Consider the following 16437-nt stretch of genomic DNA (forward strand, 5'->3'; position numbering starts at 1 on the left):
TAGCTTAGTCTGTTACAACTGTTGATAAACAACTAAACAAATTAACACAGTGTCAGGGAACTGTTGTGTGGGAACTAGTGGCTTTTATGTCTGCAGTCATTTAACTTCCATCTATTCATTTAACTTAGGGGGAAGAAATGTCAGGTTGGTGCAGGCTGGTTAGGTGCATTTGGTCCTCTGCTGTTGTAATTAGATGAGTTGGTTCACTTTGTGGCTCAGCTGTATGTGGGGTTATATCTTGGGCTGGGTATCGATTTTGATTTCTACGATCATTTTGATTCCAATTCACAAGGTCCCGATTCGATTCAATCACCATTTCGATCCAATTTTGACTCAGCATATGAAGATTACGTGATACTGCTGAAGTGAAGCAGAGCAAAGGTACAGAGGTTTTACTAGAGACACAGCTAAGCGTTTTGCAATTTGGCATCATTTTAAAAAGTTTAGATTTCTTCAGTATTGAACAACCGAAATGAGGCTTTTTTGTCAGAGGTTATTTCATAAAAACAGCACCTGACAGCGCTGTACACAACGGTAGACTGGTGCATAATAAGCAAGTGAATAATGCAGAGAACAGATTTGAGATGGGAAACTGTTCTTGAAGTACACTGAGAGAGAGAGCTGTGCAGGAGGTGTGAGTTTACCCTGGTGGAACCAAAACAGCAAAGGTAGGAGGGATTTTATGATGATGTTCATCAAATGTGAAGCAGTTTTGATCTTCTTTGCTGCTCGTTCAGTGAATTTTGGTCAGAGAGTGACAAAACCTGCAGCTTCAGAAAATGTGAGATGTCAGCATTCAGCCCCGACAATGTGTCTGTGTACGTGCCATCGGGTGAACGATCCACGCTTTGTGTTTACATCTTTGCGCTGAATCTGTTTAGCTGCTCTCACTTGCTGTAGGTTGCCTCCTCAAGTGGCCGGTCTCCACCATCACTGCAGTGAAGCCTGTTCATTTAATTAATGTTTGCTAATAAAGTGTTTTCATTCACGGTTCTGTGTTGACAGCCCTGCTATCTAAGGAGTTTCTTTTCTGCAGCTCTACATTTGCAGTTATTTTGTCTAAACTTTGTTTTATGAAACTGACCTTCCTCACCTCTGACCTTTCACACATAGTGGTCACTACAGTGGACAGCTATTCAAAGGCTGTTTTCTTGTATTTGTGTCAGTGTTGATGATATACTTGCACATAACCACAACACACAGTGTCAAATTCACAAGTTGAAACATATGTTGTCCACCTAAGTGGACATGTAAAAAAAACTCTTTGAAAACTACGTTTAAAAAACTCAAGTTCAAAAATCTTTTTTTCATGACTAAAGATGAATAAAAATACTTAAGAAAACAATCCTGAGTGAGGTTGTCATAATTCATCCATGGTAAATGGCCTGTATTTGTATAGCGCTTTACTAGTTCCTAAGGACCCCAAAGCACTTTACACGACATTCAGTCATTCACTCATTCACACACACATTCACACACTGGTGATGGCAGCTACATTGTAGCCACAGCCACCCTGGGGCGCACTGACAGAGGCGAGGCTGCCGGACACTGGCGCCACCGGGCCCTCTGACCACCACCAGTAGGCAACGGGTGAAGTGTCTTGCCCAAGGACACAACGACCGAACGGAATCGGAAGGTTTGCTCGAACCGGCAACCTTCCGATTACAAGGCGAACTCCCAACTCTTGAGCCACGATCGCCCCCATCATCCATGAAAGGGTTAACAACGAGCCCGTGTGCCTTTTGTAACTGTTACGTTTGCACTGGCTATTGTAACCTCTCCTGGGGTGTAACTTCCTCCCCAGGTGGCGCTGTCAACACCATCTAGTTGCCTTTACCTGTTTTCCACCTTTGTGCCACCACATTTGCATATATCTCTATCAATTAAGTCTGATTTGAGGTCTGCCATATTTTAAATTCAGCTATTTCTCTCAGAAATTTGGGATCTAAATGACAAATCTGTTATACTGTCACTGTTTAATGCAAATGACTCATTGGGACATATAAAATTACAAATTTTATAATTTTTATTAAATCGCTTCACCTGATATCGAGTGTCCAAGAATATCAAACCTGTAAAAATTGTTTACGGTCAGATTTATAAAAACTAATTGTAAGTAAATTCAAACACGTGAGCTTTTCTTTGTGTTGAATATCAACACTTAAGACTGTGAGCTTTACTTTAGAACAACCAACAACTGAGTTGAGTTTGCTTTATGTTACATTGTAAATATGTTAGGTTCCGGTGTTTAGGTATTAGTTAGGGTTTAGTTGAGATTTCACCTAGTTTATGTTTCTCCTTCGTCTCCTTGTTTGAGTCTCTTTCTGTTTTTTTCCATGTGTTATCTCCTCGTCTGTAGGTTCCCTTTGTGTCTCGCTCCCTCTGTCTCGTGTCAAGCTTGCGTGTCCCAGTTCATGTCTCAATGTTTCCTGTTTTATTGTGGATTCTGTTCCATAATCAGTGTGTTTAGTTGTACTTTCCCTGTGGCGTTCAGGTACATTTGTGTCAGCTGTGTTTCCACTTCCCTCATTACCCTTCTGTGTATTCATGTCCTCTGCCTTCCCCTGTTCTTTGTCAGGTTGTGTGTTTTCTCCATGTCAAGTCACGTCTGGTCACAGCGTTTTATTTCTACTTCTCAGGTTCATGCTCATGTTTTTTTTTTTCTTCATGTTCCGGTTCAGTTTCATGTTTCAGTCATCATAGTAATTTAGCTGCTCCCAGTTTAGTTTGTAGTTTAGTTTGTCCCAGGACGTTTTGCCCTAATTGTTTTCCATTTTTGACTTCAGCCCAAAAGAAACGGTTCACCTTTTTTAAATTTCTTTTTTTTTTTTTTAACTTTGATTTTCTCCTTTGTCTGCGTTTTCGGTCCACGTCATAACACTGTCATTCCAAATGTCTATTGATAACAAGAAAACGTTTTAGTACACAATCTAGATTTCTCCCCAACTTTAGAATCTGTCGGCTTTGTCTGCTGGTCTGAAGTCAAAAAACCACAAGAAAGATGATTTTAGTCATTTTATTTGCATCGTGCAGTTTGACTGTGTCCATTCAATTAAACTTTATTTATATAGCGTCAAATCACAACAAAAGTCGCCTCAAGGTGCTTTATATTGTAAGGTAAACCCTACAATAATACATACAGAGAAAAACCCAACAATCATATGACCTCCTATGAGCAAGCACTTTGGGAACAGTGGGAAGGAAAAACTCCCTTTTAATACGAAGAAACCTCCGGCAGAACCAGGCTCAGGGAGGGGCGGGGCCATCTGCTATGACCAATGACATTGCAACCAATGTCTGATAAGAGATGAGACACAGCAGCTGAGCAAATGATCATTTCATGCTGAAGACATCCTCAGACAGAATTAAACACATACATAAACACAGCCTGGTGCCAATAACACAGCTAATGACACTGCTGTATCACTGGCTTTACTGATTAAAGACCATATCTGAAGGAAATCTTTGAACACAACAGAAAGTGACCTTTTAAACCTGCGACACTGATGCTGCATTCAAGGACCATTACAAACATCTGAAAGGACTTAAGAACATGAAGAAAATGTGACTGTTTCTCTGTAATGAAGCTGTTTTAGTGAAGAAAGTTGAAAGGTCACAGAGCGACTGCTGAATCTTCTGCTCTAAACATGAACTCTGAACTTTGTGATGCTTCAGGAGGAAAACTGCTTCAGTTATTCTCTCAGATTAGTTTCATATTTTCTGCGTCAGATTTGAGTGAGATCCTGGAATGAAGACAGAAGAAAAGACTTTGTTCAAAGTTTGATTTATAGTCAAACCTTCCAGTTTATTCACACAATAAAACATCAACACAATATATGAATTCATTCATTAAAATCACAGTTTTTCCTCATTTGTTTGATGATTTTGACAAAAACAAACACAAACACACACACATGGTCTGCCATACTCATGAAGAGAAATGTCGACATTTTTCAATACAAATATTCCAGAAACATTTAGAGGATAGAGAAGTTTACATTTTCATGTGGAGAAATATTTTAGTAAATCAAAATGATGATGAGCAGTGATAGCCTCCATAAACAGTCACAGGAAAGATCTCCTTTAAAAACTCAGAAACATCAAGAGAACAACTAGAAGATGTGGAGGTACCACCCATAATGTTTGACTGACAGCTGATCTCTGTGCAGAAATGATGGAGAGAAAATAAAATGAAACTAAAATACAGATTTAAACCCACAATATGAAAGACTTCAGTCTATTTCACTTTAATCAACTCAGCTGTGTCTCCATAATTATAGTAAAACGTCAGTCCAGCATAGAGCGGCTGAGTGAATGTGGTCTGGACTCTGTGGAGGAGAGTCATGGTTTCAGAGACGCTGTAGAAGGACAAAATACCTGCTCTGTGATCCAGGTACACTCCTACTCTGGAGGAACGAGGACCTGAGACAGGAGTTTGGATCTTGTTGTACCAAAATGTGTAACTATTGTTGTTACAATATAATGACCAAGATTTGTCATTACATCCAAAATCCGATTCATCTCCTTTTCTGCTGATATTCTTGTATGCGACTGCTACATCAACTCTTTTCCCTCTCCACTCCACCTCCCAGTAACAACGTCCAGTCAGACTCTCTCTACTCAGAACCTGTTTATACGAAGTAAATCTGTCTGGATGATCAGAATAAGACTGTTGTTGATCCATGTTTGTTACTTTTCTGTTCCCCTCTGATAATAACAGCTCTTTGTTTGCTGTGTTTGGATCCAGTGTGATTTCACATGAATATTTTAAGAATCCAGCTCTGGTCTTTGGCTCTGCTGGTGGATCTGACAGTAAAACATCCACTTCAGTGACTGTCAGTGAGATGTTTGTCCATTCCTCTCTCAGAATGTCCTGTAGTTTATCTCTGACCTCTGACACAGCTGCTGTCACATCCTCAAAGTAGCTCAGAGGACGGATATTGATGCTGGATGAGTCTGTAGACTCACTGAGTGCTGACAGTGAGGGGTAGTTGTGTAGAAACTGGATGTGATCCTCTGTGTGTGAGAGCTGCTTCAGCTCAGCATCTTTCCTCTTCAGCTCAGTGATCTCCTGCTCCAGCTTCTCCTGAAGCTCTTTGACTCGACTCACTTCAGTTTCCTGCTGGGATCTGATCTGCTGCTTCACATCAGAGCTTCTTTTCTGGATGAGATGGATCAGCTCAGTGAAGATCTTCTCACTGTGCTCCACTGTTTGATCAGCAGACTGATTGATGGCCTCCACCTCCTGTTGAAGCAGCTTCACATCTTTCTCTCTGTCCTGGATTCTCTGCTGGATGTTTTGTCGACTCACCTCCAGCTCTCTCTGCCTCTCAGTCCTTTCTGCTGCAGCTGAGACTGTGTCGTGGCCTTTATGTTCATCCACAGGGCAGAGATAACAGATACTCTGCTGATCAGTACGGCAGAACATCTTCATCACCTCATCATGACGAGAGCAGATGTTCTCCTGGAGCTTCTTGGAGGGTTCCACCAGCTTGTGTTTGTCAAATGCAGGACATTCATAATGAAGCTTAACATGTTTCTCACAGTAAGAGACCAAACACATCAGACAGGACTTGAAGGCTTTCATTTTTCTCCCAGTGCAGACATCACAGGCCACATCTTCAGGTCCAGCATAGCAGTGATCAGCAGGAGCAGCTTGGAGTCCAGTCTTCTTCAGCTCCTCCACTAAATCTGCTAACATGGTGCTTTTCAACAGGACAGGCCTCGCTGTGAAAGTCTGTCTGCACTGAGGGCAGCTGTAGATTTTCTTCTTTTCCTCTTCATCCCAGAAGCTTTTAATACAGTTCATGCAGTAGCTGTGTCCACAGGGAATAGCCACCGGATCCTTCAGTAGATCCAAACAGACTGAACAGCAGAATTTTGTTTGATCCATTTGATTCATGTGCTGTGCCGTTTCACCGTCTCTCAGTGACTGTCAGACAGTTTCACTTCCTCTGAACAGAAACAACCTCTGTGCTCTGAAGGGAAACAGATCTCTGCTCTTGTTCACCTCCTACAGGAAATGAGGCTCACCAGCAACTGCATTTACACCATGTTGTTTAGACCCATCCTGATACAGACACATCTGTGAAGGGAGGCACTAAAGAAATATTCTTACAGAGCGACCAAGAGCCAATCACATGATGCAGGGTGTGGTATGTTTGGTTACAACATGCAGTAACAAGTCTGACCCAGTTAAAGTTTAATAGTTTATCTTTACTTGGTGCTTTGAAATGTGACAGTCAACACTCAGCGAGTTCATTTTATATTTCAAAAAGTTCAGCAAAGTTTAGGATGCTGTGATGAATAAAAACTTTATATTTTGACATTTTCTAATCTTAGTTCATTCTCACACTTACAGAATGATGCATGGGAACAACTGACTCCACTAAATCAAACCTATGTTCAAATGAGATTATGATCATTAAATAGTAACAAATATTTAAATTTAGCAACAACAAATGCAGATCGGTCCACAGTGTTTACAAAAACAAACAAACAAACATTATTTTGTAGTTTTTCCTGTGTACACAGTCACAGTGGAGTTTAAATGAAAACTTTCAAGTTTAATTCAAGGTTTTAGTAAAATTTTGCCTGAACTGTTTAGTAATTTTTCACAAAGTGTCCATGTCAGTAATTCATTCAAATGTATTTTGGTCTTAAACTGATCCAGTAAATGTAACTTTTTCTCACCTACTTAATCGAGTATTTTAGTTGTTTAACTGTCATTATAACTAAACTGAACATCCAAAGCTTTTCTCACTGCAGTTTTGTTGTGCAGTTATAGCAGCACTTTGAATCATCCACAGTTTTATAGAACTGTCTGTTGAATTGTTGTTTTGTTTGGTGCGATGGTTCATTTATTTAAACATTGATGATAATTTGATATATTTGATTATTTATTACTGGTGCAAACAATTCATTTCTTCATGGTGCAAATATATAGTAGACTCAGGAGTTTAACTCAGTTTTCTTGGTCTTTGTTTATCGTTTCATTTAAAATCTTAATGGGTAAAGATCATCATAATTACATATGAAATTATATGTACAAATTATATGTTCCATTACACTATTAACAGCACAGATTATACAGCAAACATCAGACTCATGGATGGAGCCAGAGGCTAAATGACTGTTCAGTCCTCTTTAGGAAACGATCTTCATATGACGACAAACACGACAACAATCAGCTGTCAAACTGTACAAGAAGTTCACAGTAATGTAAAAGAAGTTATATCACTTTATTTTTAAATGTACGCACTCAGGGTCAGGACTGAAGACACTGATCGAGAAAATACTCTAAATATAAATATTCACCTAAACATTCAAAATGATTCAATTGCATGAAAAGAAATATGAACTCTCTACAATACTGGCTTCTGATTGGCTGAAAAAGCAGGTGCTGAACTTCAGAAGAGCTAAAGCTGCAAAACTGTGTAAACCCAGAGTGGATGCTGCCCTCTGACCTTTCAGAAGTACGATCTTTTTATGAAGACACAGAGGCAGAGTTATTATTCATCACTTTAAAGATGATATTCGTTATATGTTCTTCACTCGTTGTCTAGTAAAGTCCAGAGAATGAGACACATGATTTCAAAACATACAGCTGCATGTTAGAGATCACAGAGTTCTTCAGTCTTATGAGAACTCATGGAGACTAAATGTCAGACACATCAACAGTAAATGTCGTTCCTCCCCCCGTGAGTTTGTGTCCTCCACACTTGTTTACACAAACATCTGAGGTTTGAACAGTGTGCAAAACCACATGTTACAAAGCTGCTGAGCTACTGAATACTGGAATATTTCATTCAATATCACCATCTGACCAAAGGACAAACACAGAGAGGATTAGAGCGCCAAACTTTGTTTCAAACTGTTTCAGATTTTAGAGGCAAAAAGCAGAATTTCTACCTGGACAAAGAAATCAAAGCAGGAGAAAAACAAGCTTTTTACATTTATTCAAAGGCATTATGTGAATGTACTCTGAGCCACAGCCTCCTAAAGTAAAGACATTTGATCATCTAAACCAGCGGTCCCCAACCTTTTTTGCGCCACGGACCGGTTTATACCCGACAATATTTTCACAGACCAGCATTTAACTCTTGGATGCACAACCTACCAATACCTACACTCTTCCACGAGTGGGGTCAAAAATGACCCCAAATAGAATCCATGCATTTCGCTATAAACTCGGTTGTTAGTCTTCAAAATCTTTAAAACAAATAGCTGTAATATTTTCATATTTGAGGTATTCCTCATAAAAAATGTTTGTGACATGTGGCCCTTTGCGTTTTTTTTAATTTTTTAATTAATTTTAAGGAATTGCAGTTTTTGTATCCTTGTATCACTTTTGTATGCTTGCTCCGCATATACTGCAGAAGCTGGGTCTTCCCTCTGAAAGGCACAAGTTGTTCATCCACTGTAACACAATCACTGAGGATGAATTTCTGCCTGCAGTTGACCAGGAACAGGTCCCATATGTAGCGGAAAGCTGCCATGTGGTTTGTTTTCAGTCGGTAGGCTCTGGTCCTCTTGTCATCGAAGTGCAAGAAACGGCGAATATCTTTAAATCTTTGAATTGACATAGTGGCCTTGTACAATGGGTTATGCAGAGGACTCCCAAAAAACACACCGACTGGTACATCCCAGTTCTTCTCACTTCCTGCAAGAATGGTCAATCAAATGAAGGCCAGGAGCTAATGTTTGATTACATTTTTCCACTCTTTTCCCCTGTCTGTGGCTACTCTTTGTGCCTCCATGTTTGTGCATGTCAGCACCTCTTCTATTATATTATCAGACATGAACATCTTCCATGCATTTACTGGGAAGAAAGTACTAGACCCAGGTGCAAGCCCTGCCGACTAATTCAGAATATTGTGGCTAGAGCAGTAAGAGGGGCTCATTCTGTTAGACTCAATATCCATTTCCTCTCCAGAGGACTCATCAGAGGGCTCCTCTGTATCTGACTGGCCTTGTTCAGTGGGGGGGGACAGTCTGGGTCCTCTATATCTGAGATATCATATTCTGAGTCAGTGCCGCTGATGGGCTCTTCATCCCATCCGTCCTGGATCATTTATAGGGCAAGGTCCACAGCTGGCCTCATAGCAGCCGTGTTACTTTAGATATAAAAAAAAATCAGAAAGGACAATGTTTGAAATGCACAGGAAACTATAAACAGGGCTGCACATAAATGGTTCGCAGGTGCGCATTCGCTGTCAAAATAAAAGACGCGTACCAGATAAGAAGTTGGAATGCGCGTTTGCGTACATAAGATGTTCTGGAGGAGGACAGACATTTGTTCAGAACTCTTAAAGATGTTGAAGAAGCAAGCTCCATAAGCAATTACTTTGGTGTTCCTCCACCGCAAAAGAAGCGCGTATTCTATGAATTTCAGGGAATACTTTTATTTTGACAGTGAATGCACATCTGCGGACCACTTTATGTGCAGCCCTGACTACAAATCGTGTATGTTACTGTGTAAAAATTAATTCCTGATCCATCAGAAGTGTAAGTGGGTCAGTCAGAGTTGCTAAGAATGAAAGTTTCATAGAAGGTTCCACAGGAACTGCTTGGGGTCATTTTTGACCCCACTTATGGAAGAGTGGGGTAGTGATACAAAAACTGCATTTTTTTTTTTTAAATTAATGAAAAAATAAATGAAAATGCAAATGGCCTCATGTTACAAACATACTTTATGAGGAATACCTGGAATATGAATATATTACAACTTTTCATTTTAAAGATTTTGAAGAAAAACATCTAAGGGTTAGGGTGTCGCAGAAAAATACAACAAAATAAAACTAGTACCGGTACTAAAAAAAAGAAGAGTTATTCATAACACACGTGAAAAGACCCAGGAAAACAGAGTTAACGATAAAAACGATGACAAAATAACGCTGAAAACCGATAAAAACCCTGAAAACCACACATTTCACACCTGAGCCTCAACTCTCACGGCCCGGTACCAAATGACTCACGGACTGGTACCGGTCCAAGGCCCGGAGGTTGGGGACCGCTGATCCAAACCAGACAGAGTCATGTTTTCAGCAGTGTCTGTATCCTCCATATAGACCATGCCATGGTCCACCTAGGGTGAGCAGGTGTCTGACTTTATGTGGGACTACACAGCGCTCAGTCCTTGTTTCCCTGTGCCACACACACATTGAGCCAATGTCCAGTTTTTTTATTGACTCTAGTTTCTGTCGATCGGTAGGCCCACAAAAAAACCCTGTACAGGAAGTAGATTTCATCTCTCTGATAAAAGGAGTTCTAATCCCTGATCCTATGAGTCTGAGCCAGTAGATAATATTGATATGATCATATTTATGCCTTTGTTGTTTCACAAAGGGTTAAAAACATTCACAGGTTGGACTGTGGTTCTCCTTTTAGCGTCTCTGCTGGAATTTTAACTGTGAACCTCTTAGATCCAAACTTCTGAACTGCTCATCTCACAGAGGACAAAAGGGAAGAACCCCGAATCTCTTCTTCACCTCACTGTTATACCTGCTCACCCTTTCTCCCCCCTTCCCTCACTGGACGTCCCATCTTCACACTTGGGCCAATCAGGTTGTTGACATTTGATCATCTGATGTCCACCCACACCTCATCTCTCTCTGACTTACAAGATTTAACACAAAGTTTAAACTTTAAAATCACTTCATTACATTTTCTTTGTTATTCTTAACACAGAAAATTCACATTCAAAAACTTAACACAGAATAAAACAGAGTAGCCAGTAGTGGGACATGGTTCCAGCAACTCTGATGGTGACGGCCCGTTTGAAGCTGAAGCTCCGGCACGTGTGTCAAAAAATCAACACACTGCTTCAGAAACGCTGTGCTGAGGCTTGGTTTGACTGAACAGAGTCACGTGATCAATGACGTCTGAAGCTTCATTCAGCACGTCACTGCTTCAGTACCTGATTCAATGATTTATAAGGAATTGAACCATTGGTGGGATTTGTGCTGTGTTTTGGTGATTTTGTGAGAGCGAATCAGTGTGTGACATAATTATAGACATGGAGCCAGGAAGAGAGGACGCTCTGCCTGTTCCTGAATAAAAAACCAGTTCATCAGCATTTCTGCTCCCAGGTCTAAAATGTACATAAGAAATATGATGTACACATAATTATAATGATATAACTTATAGTATATTATATATAAACGTACCAGTCTGCTGGTTAATTACATAATCAGGTGGAGGCAGTGACCTCACAGCACAATACTCACAACTATTATAATATTGTGCTTTACAGAACAATGATAGCATTTGGCCTCCCTTCACAAACACACACACCTAATGAAACCTGACAAAACACATATTTAGTAATTAAACAAAATGAATCAAATCAAAAACAATTCTTCTTGAGTTCAGTGACAGCAGCAGGGACAAAGCTGTTTTTATAATGCTTTGTCCTGCATCTTGGAACTAGAAACCTCCGTCCTGAAGAAAGAAGCTAAATCCACCCCGTAGAGGATGGGAACCATTTTTAAGGATTGGTTAAGCATCTGTGGTACCTGTTTAGAGTACAGGGAGTCTAAACAGGCCTGTGACTCATCTATCAGACGACTGGACCATCTCACTCACTAATTCAGTCAATTTTTCTCTGTGACAGAGGTCTGACTGAACCATGCCACCAAACAAAAAGATAAAACAGACTCAATAAAAGAACAAGAAAACAAAGTTCAAATCTTTCGGTCGATGTGGAAATGAGCAAGTTTCCTGAGGCAGTAAAGGCACTGGTGACCCTTTTTACAGACCGATTTGCCATAAAAGTTCAGTTTTTCATTGATTATGGTCCCAAGATATTTATATGATTGCACTTGCTCTATTTTCTGACCTTTAATTAAAGTGACTCTGTGCCCATTTTGTTGTTTCCTAAAATCAATAACCATATCTTTGGTTTTAGATATGTTCAATTGGAGATAAGACTCCTCCCACCACTCAACAAAGTCATCAATGATTGGACCGTGGTGAGTTTCACCCTCTTTCAGTAAGCTGACAATAACAAAGTCATCTGTAAATTTAATGATGGCCCTGTTTTCATATCTGCTCTGACACATGTTGGTAAAGAGAATGAATAATAAGGGCGATAAGAGACACCCTGGAGGAGAAGCTGTGGAGGAGAACACTGGGTCAGACAGAACCCCATTTATTCTCACTCTTTGTGACCTGTCAGTTAAAAGATCTAAAATCCAGCAAACCAGGTTTTTCCTGATTTCAAACTCTTCTAAAAGTCTTTTAATTAAAATATGGGGCTGTATTGTATTAAAAGCCGAAGAAAAATCAATGAAAAGAAGTCTTGCAAAAGTCCCTTTACTCTCTACATGTTTAAGAATCAGATTTAGTCAAAAGCGCGTCCTGCACTCCTCTGTTAGGCCTGCACGCAAATTGCATTGGATCCAGCTGATATTCAATCTCTTCCATAATCACATTTCTGATGATGTTTTCAAAGACTTTCATGACAACTCAGGTGAGGCAACAGGCCTGAAGTCATTCAGGACGTTTGGACGACTAGATTTAGGGACATGAACGACGACAGCTTCCTTCCAAAGCGAGGGCACATTTTGTATTTGAAAGGATTTATTGAAAATAAGCTGAAATTTAGGACTGAGCTCTTTAGCACAAGATTTAATTAGGCGGCACTAATGTTATCAGGGCCCTGGCTCTTGTTCACATTAACTGTATGAAAGGCCTTTTGGACATCGCTGAGTTCAGTGATGAAGTGTTGAGTATCTTTCAGTTTCTGTTTCAGTTCAGAAGAACTAAAACGAGCATCAAGCATATTCAAATCTCTGTCTGACTTAAAACCGTCTAAAATGATCTGACTGCAAATTTTCTTTCAAGAAGGTTTTTGTAGATCTGTTTTGCTTTCAAGAGCTCGATTTTCAAGTCTTTGGTGACTGCCTGAAAGTCAGTAACAGCCCCCTCTTTAAAAGCCTGTCTCTTTTTCCTTAAACAGGATTTGATGCATTTGGTGACCCATGGCTTATTGTGAGGGTACACTTTAGCACGCTTAAGGGGTATAATCATGTCTTTACAAAAAACTGCATATGAGCTAACATCCACCAAAGCATCAAGACTGAATAAAAACTTCCCAATCTGTAAATTTAAAACATTCCTGCAAGGTAAGCACAGATTCTTCTGACCACATGATTGATCGATGATAACATAATTTTTTCATCCCCCAAAAATTCACGTTCAAAGCAACATATCAGCCCGATATCACACAGAACTGTCACATGACATCAAACACAAGCTGTCAGCTCTGCAGAGTGGGCAATCATAATGAAGCAGTTCATTATAAGCTGCAGACTCAAGCTGCTCTTCATATATTTGTCCACCAGATGTCACCAAAGAGGACTGTGATGAAAGCTTCGAGTAATGAACCGTTTTTCATTACAAGCTTGGCCAACTGACTACAATCTACAATAAACTAATATGGCTTTTCAATCCTCTCTTCAATCACTTGGTACCACCAGGAACCTTTAAATGGGCACTCAAGCTGCCTGGAGACTGTTTTGTCGTGCACATCAGAGAAACCACAGGTAAGACAATCTTATCCAAAAGGTCAGTGTAACAGTATTGTTTTCCACCAGCTTAACCAAACTTCCCACACTAACTGAAATTTCTTCTCCCAGGCAAACATTAAACAGCAGCAGCTGGAAAACTGGAAAACCTAAAGCCAAACAATCAATAAAACATAACAAACTTTTGTATGAGTGAGTATTGATAAACTGAGCATAATTAAACCTCAGTGAAACCACATATAAGTTCTGGTAACTGGCACATATTTATGTTTAATATGTTGTTTTATATTTTGATCAGTTCCAGGTGTTTGTGCGACTGTGTTAACCATCAGTAAAACCACATATAAATCACACTTCTGTGTTTAACAATTACAACACTTGATGCTGTTTTCTGATTCAGGATTATGTGTGTGATGAGTTGGCCACACAGTTCTTATCTTTCTGCTTCAGACACACACAAAACTGCCGAGGTTGAAGCTTCAGTCTCTTTCTACCCCAGGTCTCACCACATTTCCAAAATGTAAACTCTGAGTCTCATAAGAAATGTGGTTCAAAAGATGTGCTGATCTATGAATGCATCCTTACTGAAAGCTAAAGATGTCCAGCAGACAAAAACAGCAGCTGAATGAACAGTTATCATGAGCGAGTGTACAAACACTATCACAGGAAATAACAGAAATAAACTGGAGTTTCCATTTATACCTGTAGTATTTTTTCAGCTCCATGTCATCTTCCAATATGTCAAAATATGATTTCATTGTATCTTAAACAAATACAAACTTCTTTCTTTTCCCAGAATTTAGACAAATGAACAAAAAATAAATGATTATTTATTTAGGTATTAAAATAGGAAAAATCTGTTTAAATTAGAGTACCATTAAAACAAGAAATTAGCACAGAAATGCCAAAACACAAAAACAAAACAATAAAGTGTCTTTAAAAATGATTCAAAAACAGTTGTAGGAGCAGTTTTATGAACCATGTTCTGTTAATATACTGACTAACCAGCAGCAACACTCTGACTCAGTGTTTCCATCTGTGTTTATTTCCATCTTTACAGTCAGGCAGAAACATCTCACAGCAGCTGGAAAAACCAGTGAGCACACTTTAGAGGAAAAAAGTGAAAGTTTATGTTCAACTGTAAAATATTCTCTGTAATGTAAATTGTTCTGCTCTCTGACAAACCATCAGAGGTGCAGCACGTGTATCATTTGGTGTTTGAAGCAGAAACAAAAGCAAAGAGTTAAAGGAAGACACATTTGAAGAAGAAGGAAAATGAAAACAAGACGTCACTGAGCAACAACCTGACAGAACGTGAGCCAACAGTTTACTATCAGAACTGAGGCTGATCATTAACAGGGAGCAGCAGGTAACAAGGTCATCAGCAGTGGAGGAAAGTATGGAAGTAATACTCAGCTTCATACTTGAAGATACTCGAGTATCTTAGCTGCAGGTCTGGAACAATGGTTTTATTTCCTTTCCATTAAACATCTCACACAGCCCCTCATCTGTGACCCTTAGCAAACCCACTGGATATCTACCTGCACATAAAGGAGATCAGATCAGTTCCATCTAGACCAGCTGTAACAGGAAAATGCTGCTTACACTTTGATGCATCACTTTCAGTTTGTCATATAAGACAATATATCAGATTGAGGCAGTATTTTCCTGCAGTGAGTAAATCTACTTTGTACTTTACTCTTTTCTTTTAGGTAAAGGCTCTAAACAGTACTTGTACACTGTGGAAATCCATAAGAACGTCTCCTGAACTCTGAAAAATAACAAAACAAAGACTAAAAGGAGGTCATGGGTGCTGATGATGATGATGAGGAGGAGGAGGAGCAGCATGCATTTAAAAAGTGACTGATGTCCTAGAATACAACAGAACAGTGTCTCTACAAACTTATGAAAAACATGACAGTCTTTGCATTAGTTTGTATCTTATGATTTCAAAAAACGAGGGAAAAATCTCCTTGAAATGCACAATTCCTTTTTGTTATTTCTTAGTGTGTGACGTATTTTATTGGCTTTATTGATTGGTGCAAAACAGTTTCCTGATTCATAATGGAAATAGATTTTAGACACAGGAGGAACACGCAGTGATCAGCAGGAGCAGCTTGGAGTCCAGTCTTCTTCACACTGAGGAGGGACATATATGCAGGAACCGTTGTCATAACTGTTACAACCACCAGATGGCGAAAGAGTCCCACTGCAACTTTAAGCCATGAAGGATGTGTCTTGATGTTTGCTTGTGATAAATCTGCTTATGTGAGGGTCTTTTCAGAGAGTAACAGTAATATGTCTGATTATATGTTCTTTAATCAGTAAAAGTCTCGCTTTGCTAGAAATAAATAAATAATAAAATTTGTAAACATGCAGCTGTATGTTAGAAGTCAAAGGGTCCTTAAGTCTTCTGTAAATTGACGGGGATCAAATGAAGGACACAAGTATCTGTTCTTACTCTAATAAATGCTGCTTTAATATCCAACAGACTATTTTCCTTCCTCATCAGCAGTAAACAGCTCGACTGCGTCTGTGCATTTGTGTCCTCCATACTTGTTTCCACAGACATCTCAGGCTTGATGCCACGATGCAGTGTAGAAACCTGACAACCTCTGACTCATGTTCAAATGTTCAAGGACATTTCTCAGGATCATGTATGACCCCTTTTTGACATTTGGACTTTCATTAATAATATTTGTGTTTCTGAGTCATTTTTGTGGAGACTTCTGTCCAACGTAGTGTCCAAATGAAGCCTGAAGCTTTTCTTCACCCTCTTGTCAGATGGTCAGCAACAAAACTCTGTTCCAACCAATGTCTGATAAGAGATGAACACAGCAGCTGAGCAAATGATCATTTCATGCTGAAGACATCCTCAGACAGAATTAAACACATACCTAAACACAGC

General features: G+C 39.5%; 1 protein-coding gene and 1 long non-coding RNA gene across 2 annotated transcripts; one reads left to right on the forward strand and one right to left on the reverse strand.

Moving 5' to 3' along the window:
• Positions 1–4202: 4202 nt before the first annotated feature.
• Positions 4203–8585, reverse strand: LOC120725836 (tripartite motif-containing protein 16-like). The gene is made up of 2 exons (XM_040018881.1): positions 8349–8585; positions 4203–5932 (listed from the first exon to the last, which is right to left on the reverse strand). The coding sequence occupies exons 1-2, from the start codon at positions 8583–8585 to the stop codon at positions 4238–4240; spliced, it is 1932 nt and encodes a 643-aa protein (XP_039874815.1). The 3' UTR covers positions 4203–4237.
• Positions 8586–12619: 4034 nt separating this feature from the next.
• Positions 12620–14959, forward strand: LOC120725835. Its single transcript, XR_005694238.1, has 3 exons — positions 12620–13547; positions 13641–13721; positions 14841–14959. It is a non-coding gene; the product is annotated as an uncharacterized LOC120725835 (long non-coding RNA).
• Positions 14960–16437: the final 1478 nt, after the last annotated feature.

The sequence above is a fragment of the Simochromis diagramma genome, unplaced genomic scaffold, assembly GCF_900408965.1.
Source record: "Simochromis diagramma unplaced genomic scaffold, fSimDia1.1 OVJJ01000572.1, whole genome shotgun sequence".
NCBI lineage: Eukaryota > Metazoa > Chordata > Actinopteri > Cichliformes > Cichlidae > Simochromis > Simochromis diagramma.

What these genes read in the sequence shown, in the direction of transcription:
- LOC120725836 (XM_040018881.1), bottom strand. Translation starts at nt 8,585, where the DNA reads ATGTCAATTCAAAGATTTAAAGATATTCGCCGTTTCTTGCACTTCGAT. An exon ending in TGCGGAGCAAGCATACAAAA is followed by an intron (nt 5,933 to 8,348) that starts GTGATACAAGGA and finishes ACTGTCTGACAG; the next exon opens with TCACTGAGAGACGGTGAAAC.